At 41.3% G+C, this 24,669-nt stretch overlaps 1 protein-coding gene across 2 annotated transcripts in view; it reads left to right on the plus strand.

The window, feature by feature from the left end:
- dcbld2 (discoidin, CUB and LCCL domain containing 2) overlaps window positions 1–24,669 on the plus strand; it is a 128,933-nt gene that overhangs the window by 99,310 nt on the left and 4,954 nt on the right. Inside the window, exons 8-14 of one of the 2 annotated variants that reach the window (XM_068041000.1) lie at window positions 1,602–1,817; window positions 7,233–7,357; window positions 9,739–9,895; window positions 12,099–12,218; window positions 14,186–14,279; window positions 15,056–15,105; window positions 19,575–19,712. In XM_068041000.1, the coding sequence (XP_067897101.1) occupies window positions 1,602–1,817; window positions 7,233–7,357; window positions 9,739–9,895; window positions 12,099–12,218; window positions 14,186–14,279; window positions 15,056–15,105; window positions 19,575–19,712 (900 nt within the window). The remainder of the gene's footprint in view (window positions 1–1,601; window positions 1,818–7,232; window positions 7,358–9,738; window positions 9,896–12,098; window positions 12,219–14,185; window positions 14,280–15,055; window positions 15,106–19,574; window positions 19,713–24,669) is intronic. The other variant, XM_068041001.1, reaches the window with a different exon arrangement.

Raw genomic sequence — 24,669 nt, forward strand, 5'->3', positions numbered from 1 at the left:
GTTTCTCTTAGTTTAAAAGCAGCTGCCATTTAGAAACTAATACCTGTGTCTTTTGTGAAAGACTAATAATTCCTGTTGATATGCTACACCAACAAATCGCTCCAACAGGTATACATCGATATTTACAGATGTAATTTTCCCATTTTAACTCATACTGGATACAGTCCCAAGGGTTGGGGCAGTGACAGTACTATCAAGTGGCATTTGCTTAGCAATAACCTGTTCAGTGACACTCTAGTTAGGTTTCTGCCAGGGCCACTCAGCTCCTGACCTCATTACAGCCTTGGTTCAAACATGGACAAAAGAACTGAACTCCAGAGGTGAGGTGAGAGTTACTGCCCTTGACATCAAGGCAGCATTTGACCGAGTATGGCACCAAGGAGCCCTAGCAAAACTGAAGTCAGAGGGGATCAGGGGGAAACTCTCCACTAGCTGGAGTCATACCGACCACAAAGGAAATGATTGAGGTTGTTGGAGGCCAATCATCTCAGCCCAGGACATCACTGCAGGAGTTCCTCAGGGTAGTGTCCTCGGCCCAACTATCTTCAGCTAATTCTTCAATGACCGTCCCTCTAACATAGGTCCAAAGTGCGGATGTTTACCGATGATTGCACAGTGTTCGCCATTCACGACTCCTCAGATACTGAAGCAGCCCATTTCTGCATGCAGCAAAACCTGGACAACATTCAGGCTTGGACTGATTCGTGGAAGTAGCATTCATACCATACAAGTGTCAGGCAATGACCATCACCAAAAAGAAAGAATCTAACCATCTCCCCTTGACATTCAATGGCATCACCATCACTGAATCCTCTGCACAATCAGCATCCTGGGGGTTACCATTAACCATGGACCAGCCATTTAAATATTTTGGCTACAAGAGCAGGTCAGAGGCTGAAAATTTTGCAGCGCGTAACTCACCACCTGACTCCCCAAATCTTGTCCACTATCTACAAGGCACAAGTCAAGAATGTGTGCGATGGAATGCACTCCATGTGCCTGACACCATCCAGGACAACTCTGCTCATTTGATCAGCACCCCATTTACCACATTAAACATTCTCTTCCTCCACCACTAGTGCACAGTGGCTACAGTGTGTACCATCTACAAGATACACTGCAGCATCTTGCCAAGCCTCCTTTGACAGCACCTTCCTGAACCATGACCTCTGCCATCTAGAAGGACAAGGGTAGCAGATGCATGAGAACACCACCACCTCATGTTCCTTTCCAAGTCACGCACCATCCTGACTTGGAACTATATCGCCGTTCCTTCACTGTCACTGGATTAAAATCCTGGAATTCCCTTCCTACCAGCACTCTGGGTGTACCTACACTACATGGATTGCAGTGATTCAAGAAGGCGGCTCACCACCACCTTCTCGAGGGAAATTAGGGATGAGCAATAAATGCTGGCCTTGCCAGCGATGCTCACATCCCATGAGCGAATTTTTAAAAAAACTGAAATTAAGCTGTCATTACCTAATACGACTATAAGCTACTTGTCTGTCATGCTATTTTTTTTTTAATTTAGTGGCTTTAATCTTTATGTGCACATAGTTGCATCTGATAATTTTAGATGTTTGTTATGTGGTCTGTAGGTTGCTATGGTACTCTAGGAATGGAGTCTGGTGTCATTGGAGACAGTCAGATTAATGCATCCTCAGTGCTACAGTGGCATGACCCTTCAGGACAGTTTCATGTCTGGGGACCAGAAAAGGCTCGTCTGAAAAAGCCTGGCTCACCCTGGGCCGCATTTCATACTGATGAACCCCAGTGGTTACAAATAGATTTGAAGAAGGAGAAGAAAATAACAGGTAACTTAACAGTAATAATCTTGTTGGCATAGATTGATTTTATGTGCAGATCTTTACGAAGTTTCAGACTTGGCATCCTGGTGACGGAAACCTTGTGGAACATTTTTCACTTCTTCCATCTGGTAGCTCTTAATCTTTAATCCCAGTACGGAGAGCATGGCTATAAAATGTGACATCTGGATTCAAGTTCCTTTATATCTTATTAGTGTGAAGGGTGTTTTCTAGAGAAGGAAACATGAGGCTGGATTTTCCAATCAGTTACAGTTCTATCACACCAGTTCTCTACCTACTTTGCAGCAGGCACAATTTTGTATGGGCAGGAAATCCTAACAGTGAGTGAATCTATCTAAAATAGGTGGGAGCTTAATTTAAATATTAATATGGGACAGGGATATTCTGCATGCCATTGCCCAACATTCTGGGGAGTAGGAAATCAGTTTGAGATAGTGCATAGACTCAATAGATGTGCCTGCAGCCTAGGCCGTAAGCTCTGGAATTCCTTCTCTAAACCTCCTCACCTTTATACCTTTCTCTCTTCCTGTAGATGCTCCTTCAAACCTACCACTTTCCTGCCCTAATAGCTCCCTATGTGACTTGGTGTCAGATTTAGTTTGATAACATTGGGATAGTTTACTATGATAAAGGTGCTATATAAATGCCAGCTGTTATTGGGTTGCTAGGAAATGTATATATGGCTGCTACACACTGGTGATTATGTATCAACTGAACAACATGCATCAACATAGAAAAACATATAAAGGCCCTTCGTAAAGGTGTAAGGAAATAAATAAATGCTGGAAGAAGTGATTAGAAAGGATGACCAAAAGCTTGATCAAAGCAGTTGGTTTTAAAGGCGCTGAGGGAGGTGGGTTTGTTTAGGTCTGGATTCCAGAGCATGGGCCTAGATGACTGAAGGCATGCAAGACTTAAATTTATATCGCACCTTTCACAACCTCTGGGTGTCTGCAAGCACTTTACGGAGAATTAAGTACTTTGGAAGTGTAGTCACTGTTGGAATTGTGCCCAATGGTGAAGGCGGAGGGGAGGTTTGAGTAAACTCAGTATATCGACCACCTGAAAATACTAGGATATTACCTGGGATATACTTAATATCAAGCCTTGATCTGAATATAGGTGTTTATAGAATATTGTTGCTTTTGTGAGGATTAGACTTTTCTAAATCACTTTACAAACAGCATCATTGTAAGATTACAGCAGTCTCGAGGCACCACCAGATTGTTTATGACCAAATGGGCAATTAGAGTCATAAAGTCATCGACATTTCTAGCATGCAATGAAAATTAAAGGAGCTGACAGCTGCCTGAAATTCAAAAGTTATTTTTTTTATTCATTCATGGGATGTGAGCATCACTGACAAGGCCAGCATTTATTCCCCACTCCTAATTACCCTGGAGACGGGGGGTGGTGAACCAACCTCTTGAACCGCTGCGGTCCATGTGGTATAGGCACACTCATAGTGCTGTTAGGGAGGGGCTTCCAGGATCTTGACCCAGTGACAGTGAAGGACCGGTGATATAGTTCCAAATCAGGATGGTGTGTGACTTGAAGGGGAACTTGCAGGAGGTGGTGTTCCCATGCATCGGCTGCCCTTGCTCTTCTTGATGGTAGCGGTCGCGGGTTTGGAAGGTGCTGTCAAAGGAGGCTTGGCGAGTTGCTGCAGTGCATCTTGTATATGGTACACACTGTTGCCACTGTGCTTCGGTGGTGGAGGGAGTGAATGTTTAAGGTGGTGGTCGGGGTACCGATCAAGCGGGCTGCTTTGTCCTGGATGATGATGAGCTTCTTGAGTGTTGTTGGAGTCAGGGATTGAGTTACTCACTGCAGAATTCCCAGCCTCTGACCTGCTCTTAAAATGGCATGCAGGTTTTTGTTTTCATTTATTTTTTTCTCTAATGCCAGTGCAATACATGTAACATAAACTGCCTCTAAGTAATTTGCCCCACTATTTCCTTCTGTGTGTTAGTTTTATCAAATCCTTATAGGAGGGGATTTTCCTGGGTCTGCATCTAGAATGGAGGAAAATGGGTGAGTTCCTTTAAAGGCATGTACTCCAACCCCTTCAATTTCCAATATTTGTTGCATCCAGGAAATCCAATGGACCTGGTTACAGACTTAGGAAAATTTCCTCTGCTGAGTTTGTTAAAACTAACATAAAACATAAACCACTGGCAATGGTTGTAATAAAATGGAAACTTTTTAACAATGCAAATATGAGTGTAAATCTGTAAATATTTCATGCTAGTGGGTTTAATACAAGGAATAAGCGCTTTACAAATAATAGTTAAGTAAAACATTTAAGTTAACTCCCTATAAAATAAAGTGACGTCAACACAAGGGAAGCAGCTGATTGGTGAGTAGCAGGTATTTAGTTAAGTCTTAAAGTTAATTCTGTTAAGTTATTTAATAGTCTAATAAATAGAGGCATGGCAAGACATCTCAATCCCGTGGAGTGCACATCCTGTTCCATTTGGGAACACCGGGACAGTGTTTGTTTCATGGGCAACCACGTGTGCAAGAAATGTTGTCAGCTGGAGCAGCTCAAGCTCTGGGTTTCAGAGCTTGAGCAGCAGCTGGCATCACTGTGATGCATCCACGAGGTTATTCCATGGATAGCATGTTTCTGGATGTGGTCACCCCACATGGGTATGCATGCAGGCAGTGAATGGGTGACCACCGGGCAATCAAGAAAGACCAGGCAGGTAGTGCAGGAGTCCCTGGAGTGCAACTCACTCTCTACTGGTGTGAATACTGATGAGAGTGCTGGTTCCTCAGGGGAGTGCAACGAGTGTTAAGTCCATGGCATCACAGCTGGTTCAGCTGTAAAGGAGGCCAGGAGGAAGATTGGGAAAGTAATAGTGACAGAGGATTCTAGTTAGGAGTATAGACAGGCATTTCTTTGTTTGCAGACATGAATCCAGGATGATATGTTGCTTTCCTGGTGTCAGGATCAAGAATTTCACTGAGTGGCTGCAGAGCACTTTGAGAGGGGAGGGCCAGTAACATAGGTAGAAAGAGGGATGAGATCCTGCAGGCAGAGTTTAGGGAGCTAGGAAAGAAACTATCAAAGGTAATCTCCAGATTACTGCCGGTGCTGCGCGCTAGTGAGTATAGAAATAAGACGATAGCACAGATGAATGCCTGGCTGGAGAGATGGTGCAGGAGGGAGGGCTTTAAATACCTGGGACATTGGGATCAGTTCAAGGGGAGATGGGAAATGTACAGGCTAGAAGGGTTGCACCTGAACAAATCTGGGGCAAATGTCTTTGCAGAATGATTTGCTAGTACTATAGGGGAGGGTTTAAACTAACTTGGCAGGGGGATGGGAGCCAGCAGGAAATGTTAGAGAGGATAAAACAAGGTACGCTAAGAATTGGGAGAGGCAGATAGCACTAGAGTAATAAATAAAAAAGTAGTTGTTTGGTAGCCCAGAACTTGAGTATTGCTGAAAATAGAGACATGTTGTTGAAGCTTTTCGTCTTGCACTCATCAGGACAATCCACAAGAATACCAATGTAAGGGAAAACAGTGACTTTATACTGTACGAGTAGAGAGTGCTGATTTGGTTGGCAAGTGAACTCTCATCATGCTCCCCCTCTCCTTTAGTTTAAAGGTCTTTAATAAAATGAGTTTTCAATCATTGTCCATCCTGTTCCCAGTAGTAGATTATGGTATTAAGGCAATTAAAGTAAATGAACAGCAGTGCTACGAACTGGCTAATTTAAGTTCTTTATGTAGCCTGAAGGAATGATGGAATAGGTCGAGGACTTGCCTAGTCTCATTAAGTTGAGGATCTAACACTTGGTAGAGGCGTTGCCATGGAGCATGCACCAGTTTATGGTGACTGACAGTTAACTGCCAAGCTTGATTGGAAATTTAAACCAGGCAGCTTGACTCTGGTCAAGGCATTGCCCTGAGGAATGAACCAGCGACTGGCTGTCGCTTATTTTGTTTAGCTGAAACAGGCGCAATGTTTGTACATGTTCTTTCTGTCTGCAAAAACAGGGCCCTGGGTATTAATATATGTAGCTTCCAATATGCACAAATGCGCCCCACTGCAAGCCCTACTGACCATCTTAAATTGATTGTCAGCGTAATTGTTAGCACACTGAGGATTAGTTAGCAAATGTTGTCCAATCGCAGATTCAGGTTTAATGCTGGACACTCTTTTTTGAGTTTTACAAGCACGGGCTAGTTAGGTACGGCCTGTACCTTGCCCATTATGAACAGTGGAAGGGACATGTTTGATACGATCCACCGGTCTTTGGGACGCATATAGACGGTGGATAGATTGGAGAAGCTGGGACTGTTCTAAGAAGAGAAGGTTGAGAGAAGATTTGATAGCGGTGCTCAAAAATATGAGGGGTCTGGACAGAGTAGATAGGGAGAAACAGTTCCCAGTGGCAGAAGGGTCAAGAACCCCAGAGGGCACCAATTTAAGGTGAATGACTAAAGAACCAAAGGCAACATGAGGAAAGACTTTGTACCCAGCAAGTGGAATGCACTGCCTGAAAGTGTGGATGAGGCAGATTCAATCATGGCTTTCAAAAGGGAATAAGATAAATATCTGAAGAGAAAAGATTTGTAGAGCTACAGGGAAATGGCAGGGGGAGTGGGACTAGGTAAGTTGCTCTTAGAGAGCAGGCACAGACTGGGCAGGCGTATGGCCTCCTTCTGTGCTGTAAACATTCCATGATTCTTATGCAGTCCATGACCATTAGAGAATACGGTATATCATGTTATTGCAGACATGTTATAGAGGCCCCTTTTGTTAATTGTATATCTATTGTGTTTAATTATATGCAGATGGGGGGCATTAATTGGGGTTTCACTTGAGCAGATATAAGGAGATGCTTACTGAAACAGGGGTGCAGTTGAGTTAGGAGGTGTATGCTTGTAATGTTTCACTCTATAAATAAATGTAAGACTGAGTAAAGGTTGACTCCAGCACTAACTTCAGTAACTGGCTTTCTGGAATATAACAACTTTGGCAAAGTTTAGAAATCAGAGAGTTTAGGTTTAAAAACTATATAGAGCATTTTGTCAGCACTGATGCATTTGTAAATGAGTCTGGTACTAACATCAATCACTTGTTTTTCTTAATTGTTAATATTGTTTAAGATCAAAATCTGCTGCTCCCCCTCTCCTTTAGTTTAAAGCTCTTTAATGAAATGAGCTTTCAATCATTGTCCATCCAGTTCCCAGTAGTAGATAATGGCATTAAGGCAATTAAAGTAAATGAACAGCAGTGCTTTGGTGCAAGCCAGTACATAATTTAAGTTCTTTATGTAGCCTGAAGGAATGATGGAATAGGTCAAGAACTGGCCTAGTCTCGTTAACTTGAGGATCTAACACTTGGAGTCAGTTTGTGTCTAAGTATACTGTTTCTGTCCTCAGGTATAATTACCACAGGTTCCACCCTCGGTGAATATTCTTTTTATGTCTCTGCTTACCGAATCCTCTCTCGTCATGATGGGCAGGATTGGAAGGTATATAAAGAAGCCAACAGTGGCCTGGACATGGTTAGTACACGAAAGTGAGTTGCTATTTACAAAGCAAAGTATTCAATTCTATATAATCCACAATGCCAATCCACTACACTGAGTCTTAATGATATTTACATCGCTGCAATAGTTGATTATGCATTTTATTTGCTGGTCAGTCGACATTAGGGTGCCTCAATAATAAAAGTGCTATCAGAATTTGAAAGCAGTGTTACATGTGACTTTGTGTAGTATATATTTATAATATTTTGTAAAATGCATACTTTTCATTTTAAAATCCTCATAAGGCAGTGTCATTAATGATACATTCATGTGTGTGCAGGAACAGTGAAGTTATTTCAAAGTATTGACTCTCGCTACTTTTTACTGGTAATGGGTTTGTTGACAAGTACCAGTGACTGTGCATATGAAAACAATGGGTGTGACTGTCTAAAATCTAATGTCACCAATGGGATTTTGCAATCAATAGGCAACTTACCAGCAAAACATGAGTGCTTTCACTGCAATTTTCCATCCATCGACATTAATGGGACGGAAATCACAAGCCGATGAACCTGCGATTTTCTGACAAACCATTATTGTCCAATACGTTAACGACTAGCCACATGGCTAATTTGGAATCCAGATGTGGGACTGCATTTTTGATTAGTAAATGAAAAATAAGTGATTATACGTAAGTTTTGGGTATGTGATTTCAATATTCATATTTGCATATACACATGCACTTTCACCTTTTTTTGTGTATTTGTTGGTAAAGTGGTAAGACAAAAAGCAGAGTCTTTTTGATCGTAGTCTGTACTTTACTTCCTTGTTACTGCTTATTGATTATCTGCTAAAATGTGAAACACTGGTGAAAATAGCACCAGTGAGCTGTCAAGGTACACAGCTAGACCAATCAGAATAATTGCTGCAGATAAGCAGCAGAAAGCAAGCACAATCATTTACAAGGAGCTCCAACAGAGCATGTCATGGCAACGGTCAAGCAGCATCCGACCACATTCTGGATGGAGAGCAAGAGTGGGTCTGGAATGTCTCGTTGTGCAAGTCAATGTTCTCGATGATCATTCTGATGAAGCCAAAGTATCACTCACAAGTGCTGGACAAAAACCTAGAAGCTGCAGTAAGATGTGATTTGTCTGATAAATTCATGCCAGACTTCCAAACTTTAGTGAAAGAGAAACACTGCAGAGTTTTGTACTGAACAATGGAAGGTGTATGTTGCATAAATTTACACAAGTGCATTTACCTGTATTGTGCAGGCCATTTTGTACTAAAATTTGTGTATGTAGCAAAACTGACGTCGTCGTAGCCTGTGGATTGTCACCCAATGTTTGTGAGGCCCCAATGACGATATTGGGCTTCGGAAAGTTACACCTGTTTCTCTCTTCCAGCAGCAGTCACTGCTTGTCCCCATTTTCTAATTCATTTTATCTTGCTTTGTCATCCACTTTTTCTGTTTCCTGCTTTGTCTCTGTATGGCTGTCATACACTTCCTCTTGTATGGCTGTGGCATTCACTTCCTCTCTGTATGGCTGTCACACACTTCCTCTTGTTTTCCTGCATCTCTCTTATGTCCACATCAGGATGGCCACTATTCATTTCAGGAAAAAGAGAAGATTGTTTCTTTAAACTCATACCTTAAATGGAGAGGTGAGCGAACTAGTTTTATTGACAGACCTAATAGCAAAATACTGAATGGGGAGGAAGTCAGATGGACATTTTCATAAGTGAAGGAACAGCTACTCAATCCAGGGAAGTTGGGTGAACCTGATAATAGGGATAGTGTGTGAAAAAGTTTGTTTTCTTCTTGTTATCAAGGAGGCTTCAGTAGTTACTTGAATCAAGATGAGGTTTGATTATAACTGTTCGCTCTATACGTTCACTTGCTGTCTATAAACTAAAGCAACTGCAAGATTCCTATCAAGCCTAGTCTCGCTAAGTGTTTAGTCTATCTTAAGAGAGATTGGAGAAATATAGGAAGTGGCATCCAATTTAGCTTTAAAGTGATTTTCACTTCTCTGAGCAACATGTGTAGTCCTATACACAACAAGCTCACATTTTAGGCATACTTTTATCACAGTAGTGAATGAAAACTAGATGCTTCCCAACAAGGAGTGAATAAAGAAATGTTACAGCAGGTAAGTCACCCTGGCTCATTCCTGCCCAGTAGCTGGTTGAAAACTTCAGTAGTAAAGATTTGACTGTAGGTGCCTTCCCCTGCCCACCCACCCCCACCACCCCACCCTCCCACCTGCTTCCCTCTGTCCCTTTCAACTGAAATATGGTGATGTCACAATGAAGAAACCTAAAAGAAGGAAAGAAAATTTAAAAAAAAACATTTTTTTAAAATGGGTATCAGAAAAAAATTGTGTGGTACACTTTTTTTTTAATTTTCTCAGATATTCCAAGGAAATTCTAACAATTACCAGGAAGTTCGGAACAACTTCATCCCACCCATTCTGGCCCGTTACATCCAGATTAATCCAGTACAGTGGCACCAGAAGGCAGCACTGAAAGTAGAGCTGTTGGGTTGTCAGCCGTACCAACCTTCATTGGGTAAGACTCCCTTAAAATACTAGGTGACAAAGTACATGGAACTAGCAACTTGTTTAGATCCATGGTAGGATCATTTTTTTGAGATTGAGACAATGTCCTTCGGAGTTGAAATGCAATCAAAAAATTTTTGTTAAAACACCTATATCTGTTCATAAAGAAGCCCAGATACAACAGCCCATCTTTGAAAAGTTAGGCTCATAATTCACGAGATTTGATTGATATCACGTTTTATACTCATTGGATATGCCGTAGTTGGCTGAGGTGAACCAGTTCCAACTGAGATGAAGCTCTGGAAAGTAGTGTACTCTTAGGCAGAAGGAGGGGGCTGGCTACGCTGATTCCCCATTTTATCAGATTACATCCTGTATCAGCTAAGTATAACAATTGCTAGACAACAGAAGACCAAGGTCTATCTACTTCGTCTTCTACCATCATGATAGTCACATGATACAATGATGATGGGGTTAATGACGCGACATAGCAATAAATCTCCGCCAATTAGTTCACAGCAGACCCAGAAATGACACAAGCAAACGCCCAGTGATGAGCTTTGGGAACCATTGTCATCTTCTTCCTCCTACTACACTCAAAACATCATGTCCCAAATCACTAATATACTGTATCCCAAAAGATAATTTTCTGAAAAAAAAATCTAATTTGAATTAATCAGTACTAGAGTAGCACAAATTGCATCATTGCCGATCAGGAGGCAGCAATTGGGATTCAAAATGAGCAAAAGTAGAGATGTAAATTTATTATGTCAGCTCTCTATTTGCAAAGTCTTGCTTATCTGCTAAAATGCAACTTTCTGCAAATGCTGAATTTTATCGGTAAGAAAGAAAGCTAATGGTAGAAAACACTGAAATGGTGCTTTGCAATGCAGTTTTGTAATGCCATATGTGATACAAGAACACTAAAAATCAGCTTTCCCTATGTACCCCTGCTCTAACTTTGGCAGGAGTATGCAGAAACTGGATCAGGACCTGGATACACAAGGTTCAACCTTAAATTATGGATTCTGTGATAGCCTATTGGGTGCAAAACCTCCACCCACCCAAACATAACTATCAATATAAGAGGATGCAGGGGTGGAAACTACCTAAGTTGGGACCTGGCATCAGGTCATAGAGTATTTATGGCACAGAAGGAGACCATTCGGCCCATCGAATCCATGCCGGCTCTCCACAGAGCTATTGGCAGGCATATTCTTTGTAGGGTAGTCTTGGGGATGCTTGAGGGCTCCAGGCTGAGACTGAATCCTGGGCCCTTGAAGAGAACCAGTATTTTTTTTAAAATCATTGACCCCTATGCAATACACACCCATCACACTGGGGCCTCCAGGTGTCCCCAATATGACACAGATGCAGACCTTTGACATCGAACTATGAGGACCTATCCTTAACCATATAAGCTCTGTTGGAGTCAGTAGCAGAGATTCTAAGACACAAACCATCACTTGTCCCAGATGTCTTCACTGCTGCATTCCCCCACCCCCCCGCCCCCACACAGCTTTTCTAGGCGTCACTGTCAGTGTTTACATCTGAATCAGATGTTTTGGTTTGTTGCCAGATGAATTCTATCTATAGTTAGAGATAAAATAAGTTTGGCAGATTTCCAGAGCCCACCAGTTGTGAAATATATTGATGAGTTCTATAAAATGCAACCAGTAAACACTTTCTCAATGCTCCTTATTTGCAGGTTCCTTCATGTGGCACTTGCTGTTGCCTCTAAACCCTGTCATGTTGCACTTTTTTTTTAATATTATTAAAAAACAAAGATAACTCGGGGATTGGCATTTGACTCTTTTTCTCTTATTAATCTTTCTATTACCAATGGTTTGGCCTTGGCAAGCACAGTACAGTTACTGTGGGTGTGCACAGTTCTTCCACACTCAGACTCTGTACTCCTGCTATTTTCAGACAACTGTTGCAGACAGACATTTGCGAGCAGCAATGCAGGAAGCATTCTCACTGTTGCGTGTACAGTCGCGTCTAGAAGTCTGCGTATTGTTTCCAATCTTCAGAAATTAGTCCTGAAGTTACTTATTTTTCTAGGGGAGAAGGTACAAAACTATAGTCTTGGGACTGATTCCAGTTTACAGAAAAGGAGACAGCTCCTTTTAAAGAGAGCTATCACAACACTTAAAATGTTTTCCTGGCTAATTCTCCAAAGTTACATCATATTTCTGATATTTGTTTTGCAGCTCGAGCTCCATCTCAGTCTCTTCCTCCTCTGCTCACCACAGAAATCCCTCCAAAGTTTGATGAAACTACATTTATGCTAGACATCAAGAACAATTCAGTGACTCCTAATGTAACCAAAGGTATGCCAAAGCCATCAGTTTACTAACTGAAACATTGACTAATATCAGTGTCTGAATGGCGACCAGTCATATCACAGAAGTGATGTCTTTTTGCACCCAGCTGGAAATATTAATAGAAAAGTAAGAAAGCTGTTTTTTAATGGAAACCAATTTAACTTGTAAAATGAGATGGCTGCAAAAATAGCAATATTAGACCTGCGAGAAAGTCAGTTGTTATGACTCCTTTAACTCCCCGACACAAGTTCTTAGTTTAATTGATGAATGGAGTGAGAATCACTAATATGTAAGATAATCTGCAAAGTTTATCCTTAATTAAGTCAGATGATGGAATTAGACAAAGGGGCTTTGTTAATAGTTGTTGTTTTATATCCAAGCAGAATATAGTGCAGCAGTGCAACCCACTACAATTGGAGTAAGGCCACTGGTTTTCAATTTCCACAGAAAAATGGATGAAATTGTGGAATTGGATCTCCAAAACACTGGAAAAATCCAGAAATCTCACTCAATTAAAACAGCATTTGACTTCTTTAATCAAATCAGTGGTGCTGATTATGGGAAATATCAGCTCCTTTGCAAATTTTCTGGTTTGATGGAAAAACAATTGCAAATAATTTGATCCCCGAAAACCCGTGAAAATCCTGGAAGGACATGCGAGATTTAACTTATTCAGTTATCATAATACATTGGCCCTGGACATGATTTTTCTTTTCATCCTTTAAACCTCCTGTTCCGAAGGTGGCAGTCCATAGCTAAGTATGACTCCACATGGAGTAGCCCTGCAGATCCTCCCAGGTGGCCGGTCTTTATATGTGAGCACTAACATTGCCATGAGGACCATTGCAGATGTTGGACCCCTGACCATTTTTTATTCTATTTGTGTCAGTTTACTCAACACTGTTCAAGGATTTAATTTGAGTCTTTCCTTGTCTGAACTAGATTCTGTGTTATCTCAGGACCTTAACTTATGGCTGACCAATCAGGGAGACTTAAATCAGAAGTACTCCCATATCCCATTAACAATCCTTCTGACCTGGTTGCTAGGCAGAGTCCTGAGTGGAATTCAGGACTATTAACCAACTACTTTGATGAGTTAAGTGTTTAAATGTCTTTTAGTACAAAGTCCTACAGTGACACAGCAGAATGGAAACTCAGGGAATCCGATTAATTTAGTAAGTTACCAGCCTTTATTGTAGATCCCGGGTTGGCAATACAATTACCGAAGTTCAAATGTAGATTTAGCCATTGCTTGTTGGACGCCATTGATTGGAGTTTGCTTCAGCCTATGATTTGCCCATTGGTACAGCAGGTCATATTTTTCCAAAACAGTCTATGCCCCTAGAATCACCAGGGTAAAGTTTGAGAGACTTAAGTCCTCTTTATAGTTATCTCCCAGCTGCATTCTGTCACTATGCCACATAATCTACAAGATAACGTTCTTAAAAAAAAAAATTCAGTTCTTCCGTTATTTACATGTGCACTCAACTCAATTGAAATGGGAAATTCAACATCAGCTTGAAAGGGAAGTTAAAGATAATTGAGGTAAACAGGAAGAATTTTCTAAAAGATTTGCACATGTGTAATCAGTATTATTGGTCAGGTTTATAAACGTTCAAAGATTTTATGCACTATTATTCAGTGCTCAAGATTACACATGTATATCCAGTCCGAGAGTATAGGTTTGTATAAAGCTGTAGAATATATTCTTGAGTTGTGTGTGTATAATATCTGTACAAATACGACTGATATTATTGAAGGTTTCACTGTAAGTCCACTCTGAAAGTTTGTGACTATAAATGTTATTAATTTACCAGGGACTTTATAAGTATTTACAAACACAAACCATTCAGTTTCATGTTTCAGATTTAAACATAGAAATATGAGCTTGCTGGCCTAATGGGTTTTTTTTTCCAAAAAGCTAGTCTGTACTTGGCTTTAACTGAACTACAGCTGTTTTCAATGGGTTTCAGATGTGGCGTTGGCGGCCGTCCTGGTGCCTGTGTTAGTCATGGTGCTTACTACCCTTATATTGGTCCTTGTATGTGGCTGGCATTGGAGAAACAGGTGAGCAAATGGTCAGCCAAAGAGCAGGGATTGCATAAATAAAGTTTATATTTTTTTGAAAAATAATGAATGGTCTTGTTTAAATTTTTGAAATATTATTCCCAATAATTCATAAGATGTAATTTTTCTATTAAAATAGGCTTTCATATATTAAAAAAAAGTTATAGCTGCCTTACTGAACTTGAGAAATGCATATAGTAAAACTGTGGATAATGTTTTTCATTTATTATACTATATTGGGCAGCACAGTGGCGCAGTGGTTAGCATCGCAGCCTCACAGCTCCAGTGACCCAGGTTCGATTCTGGATACTGCCTGTGTGGAGTTTGCAAGTTCTCCCTGTGTCTGCGTGGGTTTCCTCCGGGTGCTCCGGTTTCCTCCCACATGCCAAAAGACTTGCTGGTTGATAGGTTAATTGGCCATTATAAATTGCCCCTAGTATAGGTAGGTGGTAGGGAAATATAGGGACAGGCGGGGATGTGGTAGGGATATGGGATTAGTGTAGGATTAGTATAAATGGGTGGTTGATGGTCGGCACAGACTCGGTGGGCCGAAGGGCCTGTTTCAGTGCTGTATCTCTAAACTAAACTAAACATTAACTTTTGAATTATGATGGAAGTTTGAACAGTCACAATTGTTTCTGGATATAAACCCTTCATTATAGATACACAAATTGTTTACTGAGCATGCATTTTCCTTTCTGGTGCAGTAAGTGCATTGTTTACGATGTATAATGTCCCACCTGTTCAGCTATTAACTGAAGTTATTTCCATTACAGAAAGAAACCTGTAGCAGGGCCATACAACCTACCCTATTGGGATCGAGCAGGTGAGTGATGCTTAAGACCCTTCAGATCTGATGCATCCATCTGAGTAGGCAGATAGGGAGTGTGGTTTGACTGATAATACTGCATCAACTCAAGTCAGCAGTGAGGTTCTGATTGGCAGTGCTGTAACTGAGCCAAGATGAAATGGTACAAAATGGCTGCATTCCTGTGATTGAATGCAACATTTCCAAAAGCAAAATACTGCGGATGCTGGAAAAGTAAAATAAAAACAGAAAATGCTGAAAATAATCAGGTCTGACAGCATCTGTAGAGTGAAAAACCAAGTTAATGTTTCAGGTCAATGACCTTTCATCAAAACTGGAACAGGTTAGAGATGTAACAGGTTGTAAGCAAGTACAGAGGCAGGAAATGGGGGAAGAACAAAAGGGAAGTTCTGTGATAGGGTGGCAGGCAAGATCTTCAAACTATTCATGCAACTTTAAATATAGTATTTTCCCATCATTTCTTCAGGAAAATCCTGTGTCTCCATCCTCTAAAGTTTATCCACATGATTTCCAGCACCACTGTTTTAGTTTTAAATTATGAAGCAACAGTGTCATAGAGAGATACAGCACTGAAACAGGCCCTTCAGCCCACCGAGTCTGTGCCGACCATCAACCACCCATTTATACTAATCCTACATTAATCCCATATTCCCTACTACATCCCCACTTTCCCTCAATTCTCCTATCACCTACCTACACTAGGGGCAATTTACAATGGCCAATTTGCCTATCAACCTGCAAGTCTTTGGCTGTGGGAGGAAACCGGAGCACCCAGCGGAAACCCACGCGGTCACAGGGAGAACTTGCAAACATCGCACAGGCAGTACCCAGAACCGAACCCGGGTTTCTGGAGCTGTGAGGCTGCGGTGCTAACCACTGCGCCGCCCAGTGCAAGGACAAGGACCACAATGCAGGCATCAAAAGAATGCAGTGTATCAGGAAATAGTGACCAGAAACCAGATGGCATCAAGCTTGTATTTTGAACGTATATATAAGCGGAGGGAAAGAGCGATGCACGTAATAAAACTCTGGATAATGTTTGTCATTCATGATTTCATTAATTTTTGATGAAGGGGTTGGGCAGTCACAATTCTTTCTAGATACAGATCTTTGTTGCCAACACCCTGCATTGTTGATATGCAAATTGTTTACTAGGGGTAAAGTGCATGCATTTTCCTCTCTGGTGCAGTAGAGTTCCATAGTTTTAAGGTTCTAGCAAACATTGAGCTGGAGTAAAAGGCTGTGCAACAAATCTTGATTTCAGTGGTGATTATATAGAGGAAGGAAAGCCTGTAGGATGCCACATTTGGAGTTTTGAAACAACAAGAGAAGAAAGCTCAGAAGAAGACTGAAGATAGTGTCGTAATTTTAAAAAAAAGAAAAATTGCAGCTGGAGCTACAGATAAGAGAGAAACTGCCAATCAGTTTAAAGGGTTTGTAAAGTTAGTGTCACACCAATACAATCCATATTATAACTTCATGAAGTCAGAAAATGTGACATTGTCTAAGTTTGCAAGTTCTCCCTGTGACCCCGTGGGTTTCCGCCGGGTGCTCCAGTTTCCTCCCACAGTCAAAGACTTGCAGGTTGATAGGTAAATTGGCCGTTGTAAATTGCTCCTATTGTAGGTAGGTGGTAGGGGAATTGAGGGAATGTGGTAGGAATATGGGATTAATGTAAGATTAGTATAAATGGGTGGTTGATGGTCAGCACAGACTTGGTGGTCCAAAGGGCCTGTTTCAGTGCTGCATCTCTAAATAAATAAATAATAAAAATAAAATTGGCTTTGTGTAATTAATGTAGGAAGACAGACATGGTTTGGTCTTTTAAAGGCTCACTTAGGCTTAAATTAAAGAGCACCGTTGGTTTAAAATGAGAGGCCATATGATTAGGTGATTATTGTACAGACCTATGTTGATGATTCTGCACCCAAAGGTCGGGTCATACAGAAGCCTGTTCGCTGCCAGCAGATAAAATCACAAATGGAAAGTCCTGAGTGATTCACACCTGTTTATAGTTTTAAGTAAAATATGGGCATTTGTTCATTTTTTCCCCATAGCATTTTTTATTTCAACTTTGATGATCCTGAAATCTGATTGGACAAATGGGTACCCATGACACTGGTTGAACTGGTGATGCAAACAGATTCAGTAATAACTTCCAAAAGGGAAATGGATAAGTACTTGAAAAGAAAAATTGTATAGTGCTATGAGGAAAGAGCAGGGGAGTGAGACTAATTGGATAGCTCCTTCAAAGAGCCTGCACAACGGGCAGAATAGAAACAAAGAAAAATAGGAGCAGGAGTAGGCCATTCGGCCCTTTGAGCCTGCTCTGCCATTCAATACGATCGTGGCTGATCATCCAAACTCAGTACCCTGTTCCTGCTTTCTCCCCGTATCCCTTGATCCCTTTAGCCCTAAGAGCTACGTCTAACTCTTTCTTGAATATATTTAATGATTTGGCCTCAACTGCTATCCGTGGTAGAGAATTCTACAGGTGCACTGCTCTCTGGGTGAAGAAATCTCTCCTCATCTCAGTCCTAAATGGCTTACCCCTTATTGTTAGACTGTGACCCCTGGTCCTGGACTCCCCACGATCGGGAACATCCTTCCTGCACCTAGTCTGTCCAGTCCTGTTAAAGAATTTTGTCGGTTTCTATAAGATCCCCGCTCATTCTTCTAAACTCTAGCGAATACAAGCCTAATCGACCCAATCTCTCTTCATACGTCAGTCCTGCCATCCCAGGAATCAGTCTGGTGAATCTTCGCTGCACTCCCTCCATAGCAAAAACATCCTTCCTCAGATAAGGAGACCAAAACTGCACACAATACTCAAGGTGTGGTCTCACCAAGGCCTTGTATAGTTGCAGCTAGACATCCCTGCTCCTGTACTCGAATCCTCTCACTATGAAGGCCAGCATACCATTTGCCTTTTTAACTGCCTTTTTAAGCTTGCTTTCAGCAACTGGCGCATAAGGACACCCAGGTCTTGCTGCACCTCCCCCTTTCCCAATCTATCGCTGTTCAGATAATCTGCCTTCCTGTTTTTGCCTCCAAAGTGGATAACCTCACATGCATCTGCCATGTATTTGCCCACTCACTCAACCTGTCCAAATCACACTGGAGTTTTTCTGCATCCTCCTCACAGCTCACACTCTCACCCAGCTTTGTGTCATCTGCAAACTTGGATATATTACATTTAATTCCCTCATCTACATCATTAATATATATTGTGAACAGGTGGGGTCCTAACACTGATCCCTGCAGTACCCCACTAGTCACTGCTTGCTACTCGGAAAAAGACGCGTTTATTCCTGCTCTTTGTTTCCTGTCTGCTGACCAGTTCTCTATCCATGTCAGTACCTTACCCCCAATCCCATGTGCTTTAATTTTGCATGCTAATCTCTTAGGTGGGACCTTGTCGAAAGCCTTCTGAAAGTCCAAATACACCACATCCACTGGTTCTCCTTTATCTATTCTACTAGTTACATCCTCAAAAAATTCCAGTAGATTTGTCGAGCATGATTTCCCTTTCGTAAATCCATGTTAACTTGTCCATGTCCGATCCTGTCACTGTTCTCCAAGTGCTCTGCTAATACATCTTTTATAATGGACTCTAGCATTTCCCCCACTACTGATGTCAGGCTAACCGGTCTATAATTCCCTGTTTTCTCTCTACCTCCTTTTTTAAATAATGGGGTTACATTAGCTACCCTCCAATCCATTGGAACTGTTGCAGAGTCTATAGAATGGTCTTCTTGTCTGCTTTATCATTCTATGGTTCTAACAGGTAACTGAAAAAGTAATTTAAATTATCAATGCATACAAGAAAATGCTGGGAACAAATGTGAAATAGCAGTAAGTCAATATTTCCATGTTCACTTTATTTCATCTTGGTTTGTTCAGTTTGCTTACCCACTGGTTTTTTCATGTTTGTACTTGCGGCTGTTCAATTTTCAGTCTGTTAACACCCTATCTGTACTAATGCTTTGTCTGTCTTTCAACACACCATTAACATATCTTTGCTCCATGACCTTCTGGTCAGTTATTCTGTGACCTTGTCCTATCTACACCTTCTTTGTTATCTCTTGCCCCACCCCCACTTTACTTGCTTACAACCTTTTACATTTCCAATATTTGCCAGTTCTGAAGAAGGGTCACTGACCTGAAATGTTAACTCTGCTTCTCTCTCCACAGATGCTGCCAGACCTGCTGAGTATTTCCAGCATTTCTTGTTTTTATTTCCATGTTCACAGGTTGGCAAAGGAAATGATGTTATGATTAGGTGGATTTGGCTGAGAGCTGGTTAATCCGCACCATTATGTCAGCTTGATATTAAGTGAAATTCTCTTGGATATTTTATCTGAGCATCAGTGTTACTGATAATATTTAGAAAACATAGCCTATTTAGCTCTTCTGCCCAATAGTACTGTATGTGACTATGTTACTAACTGGGAATTATGGTGCAGGCTGGTGGAAGGGAATGAAGCACTTTCTACCTGCGAAAAATACTGAGCCTGATGACACTTCTGTGCGCTACAGCAGCAGCGAGATGAGCCGCCTGAGAGCCCGAAATGCCAGCCCAATGATCCAAACAGAACCTGCAGGTATTCGAGAGCAATAAATGTAAAGACGGAACAATTGCTAAAATAAGCAGAGTCATGAAACCACTCAATATAACAGGATCAATAGTGTCTTACGTTATGGTCACAGCTGCAGAATAAATTGTTACGTAGATTAACGGCTGCAAAGGTTTCAAACTGCTTTCTCTTTTCCGCCAGAAACTTTATTGCTGGAAACCTGGCAAATATTATCTCTTCCTGAGGCCTGAATGTGCTGGCCCAACAGGTTGATCTGGTTGTTGGAACGTGAACTCGAAATGATGTCTTTTGCCTGTTCGAATTACTGATTATATTTTCATGTGTGGTTTTTTTGCTTAAAATTAGCTTTCAATATTTCGTCCTTCTCTGGGAGGTGCTGCCTCAAGCTGGGGTATAAATCCACATATACCAGCAGACATCGCTTCTAAACAAGGGCGGCGCAGTGGTTAGCACCGCAGCCTCACAGCTCCAGGGACCCGGGTTCGATTCTGGGTACTGCCTGTGCGGAGTTTGCAAGTTCTCCCTGTGACCGCGTGGGTTTTCGTCGGGTGCTCCGGTTTCCTCCCGCAGCCAAGGACTTGCAGGTTGATAGGTAAATTGGCCATTGTAAATTGCCCCTAGTGTAGGTAGGTGGTAGGGAATATGGGATAAATGGGTGGTTGTTGGTCGGCACAGACCCGGTGGGCCGAAGGGCCTGTTTCAGTGCTGTAACTCTAAATTAAAAATAAATAAACAGTCTGTTCATTTGTGGGGTAGACTAATAGCAAAGCTGACCTATCCTCATCTGACACCTGCACACTATAATCATAGGTCACTGGATAGTGATCAGTATTGGGAGCCCTGGCTGAATTTTCCACCTTCTATCTCAGGGCCATTGGGCCCTCATTACTTTCTTGATTTATACCAGCTCACTCTCTACAGAGCAGGGTGTTTGATTTTGCTAATCACTTATTCAGTTGCTTCCATTTCAGTCAAGAAATGATGTATCTTTGTGCCATTTTATTGTTTAAACAAGGTTGAAGTTCAAACAAATACCAAAAATTGGTGAATGTTTGTTCAAATTTAAATACAGTTTGTGGTAAAAGGTTCAAATTCTACCCAGAATATTATATAACATATAAACTGGAAGTTGCATGCTGGTGTGGTATGTGCCAGAGAACAAGGTTAGTTCTCATTAAAAGTAAGTTTACAGGATAAAAGTATTTGTTTTAGACTTGACCTTCTTCCAAACCTCTAAGTTGATTTTGCTACGGAGTTCATGACTGTGTCCTTCAGCTTTATTTTCCCTCCCAAAGGTAGTTACTCTTGCTTGATAAAGTGGCATGAGCCTTAGCCAAGTATCCATTCTTTTAAGTTTGAGCTCACACAGTTTAAGATTTTTTTTCCCCCTCTGGTAAATAACTGATTTTCAGAGGAGTCTTCTGGGACCCATTATTTCGTTCCATGGTTCCTTACGTTATGTGCTGCTCCACAACATGATGCTGCTGAGTATTTGTCCTCTAACCTACACGCTGCACATGGGTATGGAGCTACTAGTTATACCAGTGTCCTGGCGAATCACATAACTAGGACTTTAAACTAAATAGTGGGGAGGAGAGTTCAGTTGCATGGAAAATTAGGAAGTCAAAGTTAAAGGAGAAGGTAGGAGTGCAGATTAGCGATGAGGCTGATTGTTACCAGAAAATAAAAGGTAGGGACAGAACGTGTGAACGTCATATTGCACCAAGGATTTGTACAAGAGTAGGGAAATTTGATAAAACAAACTTAAAGGCATCGTATCTGAATGCACAAAGCATTCGGAATAAAATTAATGAATTAACAGCCCACATAGAGACGAATGGATATGATTTAGTGGCAATTATTGAGACGTGGTTGCAGGGAAACCAGGTTTGGGAATTGAATATCCAAGGGTATTCAGTATTTCGGAAGGATAGGCAGGAAGGTAAAAGAGGTGGTGTAGCTTTCTTAGTAAAGGAAGAGATCAGTGCTGTAGTGAGAAATGAAATAGGCACAGGAGATCAAGGCGTAGAATTAGTCTGGGTAGAAATAAGAAAGAGCAAGGGAAAGAAGACTCTGGTGGGAGTAATCTATAGGTCCACAAACAGTAGTTCCGCAGTGGGGCATAGTAGAAACCAGGAAATACTGGGGGCTTGTAAGAAAGGTATGACGATAATCATATCTGGATTAATATTGGCAAGGGTAGCCTCGAGGGAGAGTTCATTGAATGTATTAGAGATTGTTTTTTGGAGCAATATGTTGTGGAACCAATCAGGGAGTAGGCTATTCTAGATTTGGTATTGTGTAATGAGGTGGGATTAATTAATGATCTCATAGTTAAGGATCCTTTGGGGAAGAGTGATCATAGTATGCTAGAATTTCAAATTCAGTTTGTGGGCGAAAAACTGGAGGCCCACACTAGCGTTCTGGAGTTAAACAAAGGTAATTACATAGGCATGAGGACAGGAAGACTAAAAGGTAGGACAGTTGATGAGCAGTGGCAGATGTTTAAGGAGATATTCAATTCCTCCCTACTAAAATATATTCCAGAGAGGAAGAAAGATTGCAAGAGGGGAGAAACATCCATGGCTAAGCAAGGAAGTTAAGGATAACATAAAGACAAAAACTAAGGCATACCATATTGCAAAGGCCAGTGGCAGGCTGGAAGATTGGGAAACTTTTAAATATCAACAAAGGGTTACTAAAAAAGTAATAAAAAGAGCAAAAGTGAAAGAAAACTAGCACAAAATATAAAAACTGATAGCAAAAGCTTCTATAAGTATATAAAAGGGTAGAGAGTAGCTAAAGTGAATGTTGGTCCCTTGGAGGATGAGACTGGGGAGTTAATAATGGGAACATCGAAATGGCGGAGACACTAAATCAGTTTTTTGCCTCGGTTGTCATGGTGGAGGACACTAGTACCATCCCAATAGTAACAAGTAATGCAGAGGTTATAGAAAGGTAGGAACTTAGAACGATCATCATCGCTAGGGAAAAAGTACTGAGCAAACTATTGGGATTGAAGGCAGACAAGTCCCCAGCGCCTGATGGCCTAAATCCTAGGGTCTTAAAGGAAGTGGCAGCGGCAATAGTGAATCCATTGGTAAGAATATTCCAAAATTCCCTGGATGCGGGAAAGGTTCCAGTGGATTGGAAAAATGCTAATATAATGCCCTTATTCAAAAAAGGAGGGAGGCAGAAAGTAGGAAACTATAGACCAGTTAGTTTAACATCTGTCGTTGGGAAATTGTTAGAATCCATTATTAAGGAAGTAATAACAGGACATTTAGAAAGTGAAAACGCAATCGATCAGAGTCAACATCATGTTTGACTAATTTGCTAGAGTTCTTTGAAGATGTAACAAATAAGGTGGATAATTGGGATCCTGTAGATGTATATCTGGACTTCCAGAGTACATTTGATAAGGTTCTGCACAGAAGGTTAATACGTAAGGTAAGATCACACGGGGTTGGGGCCATCTATTAGCTTGGATAGAGGATTAGCTAACCAATAGAAAACAGAGAGTCGGGATAAATGGGTCCTTTTCTGGTTGGCAAGATGTAACTAGTGGGGTGCCACAGGGGTCGGTCCTCGGACCTCAACTATTTACAATCTATGTTAATGACTTGGATGCAGGGTTAGAAGGTACTATAGCCAGATTTGCTGATGACACTAAAATAGGTGGGATAGTAAGTTGCAATAAAGAAATAAGAAATTTACAAATGGATATGGATAGGTTAGGAGAATGGGCCAAAATTTGGCAGATGGAGTTTAACACGGATAAGTGTGAGGTTATCAAATTTGGTCGGAAGAATAGAAAGGCAAATTATTACCTAAATGGAGAGAAACTTCAGAGTGCTTCGGTGCAGAGGGATCTGGGTGTCCTCGTGCATGAATTGCTGAAAACTAGTATGCAGGTACTGCAGGTAATAAGGAAGGCAAATGGAATTTTGGCATTTATTGCTAAAGGAATAGAGTATAAAAGTAGGGAGGTGTTGTTGCAACTGTACAAGGCATTAGTGAGACTGCACCTGGAGTATTGCGTACAGTTTTGGTCCCTTTACTTGAGGAGGGATGTAGTTGCATTGGAGGCAGTTCAGAGGAGGTTCACTAGATTGATTCCAGAGATGAAGGGTTTGTCTTATGAAGAGAGATTGAGCAGTTTAGGCCTTTGCTCTTTAGAGTTTAGAAGAATGAGAGGAGATCTAATTGAGGTATATAAGGTTATTTAAGGGGTTGACACAGTAGGAGTAGAGAGGATGTTTCCTCTTGTGGGGCAATCTAGAACAAGAGGTCATAGTTTTAGGATAAGGGGTAGCAGATTTAAAACAGAGATGAGGAGAATTTACTTCTCTCAAAGGGTCATGAGTCTGTGGAATTCACTACCCCAGAGTTGGTGGATGCCGGGACATTGAGTAAATTTAAGGAGGAGATGGACAGATTTTTAATTAGAAATGGGTTAAAGGGTTATGGAGAATGGGCAGGAAAGTGGAGTTGAGGCCGAGATGAGATCAGCCATGATCGTATTGAATGGCAGAGCAGGCTCGAGGGGCTGAATTACCTACTCCTGCTCCTAGTTCTTATGGAACAACAGTTGATGTCAAGGCGTTGCCTGCATTGTGTCTCAGATTCAGCAACTAATTACAGGTCACCAGCGAAAGAGTTGGTAGCATGCTGTTCTCCTGTTCTCTCAATTTCTAAGTGAGGTAGATAACCGAAATCCAGTTAGAGTGGGGAGAAAGAATTTTGTTTTAACTCGAGTGTAAACTGAGGTTTATTTAAAAACGACTCTGGTTGTTCTTTCACCCTGGAGGGCGGCTAGTCTACTGTCACGCTTGCTAGTTTGGTAGCAGTACCGCAAGAAAAGATGTCACGGAGGAGACTGAGAATAGTATTCACAGATCATGATAACTTGGACAAAAGCGAAGAAAAGTAAAATAATGTCACTACATCATTCAGATGGAGA

The sequence above is a fragment of the Heterodontus francisci genome, chromosome 10 (assembly GCF_036365525.1).
Source record: "Heterodontus francisci isolate sHetFra1 chromosome 10, sHetFra1.hap1, whole genome shotgun sequence".
Classification (NCBI taxonomy): Eukaryota; Metazoa; Chordata; class Chondrichthyes; order Heterodontiformes; family Heterodontidae; genus Heterodontus; species Heterodontus francisci.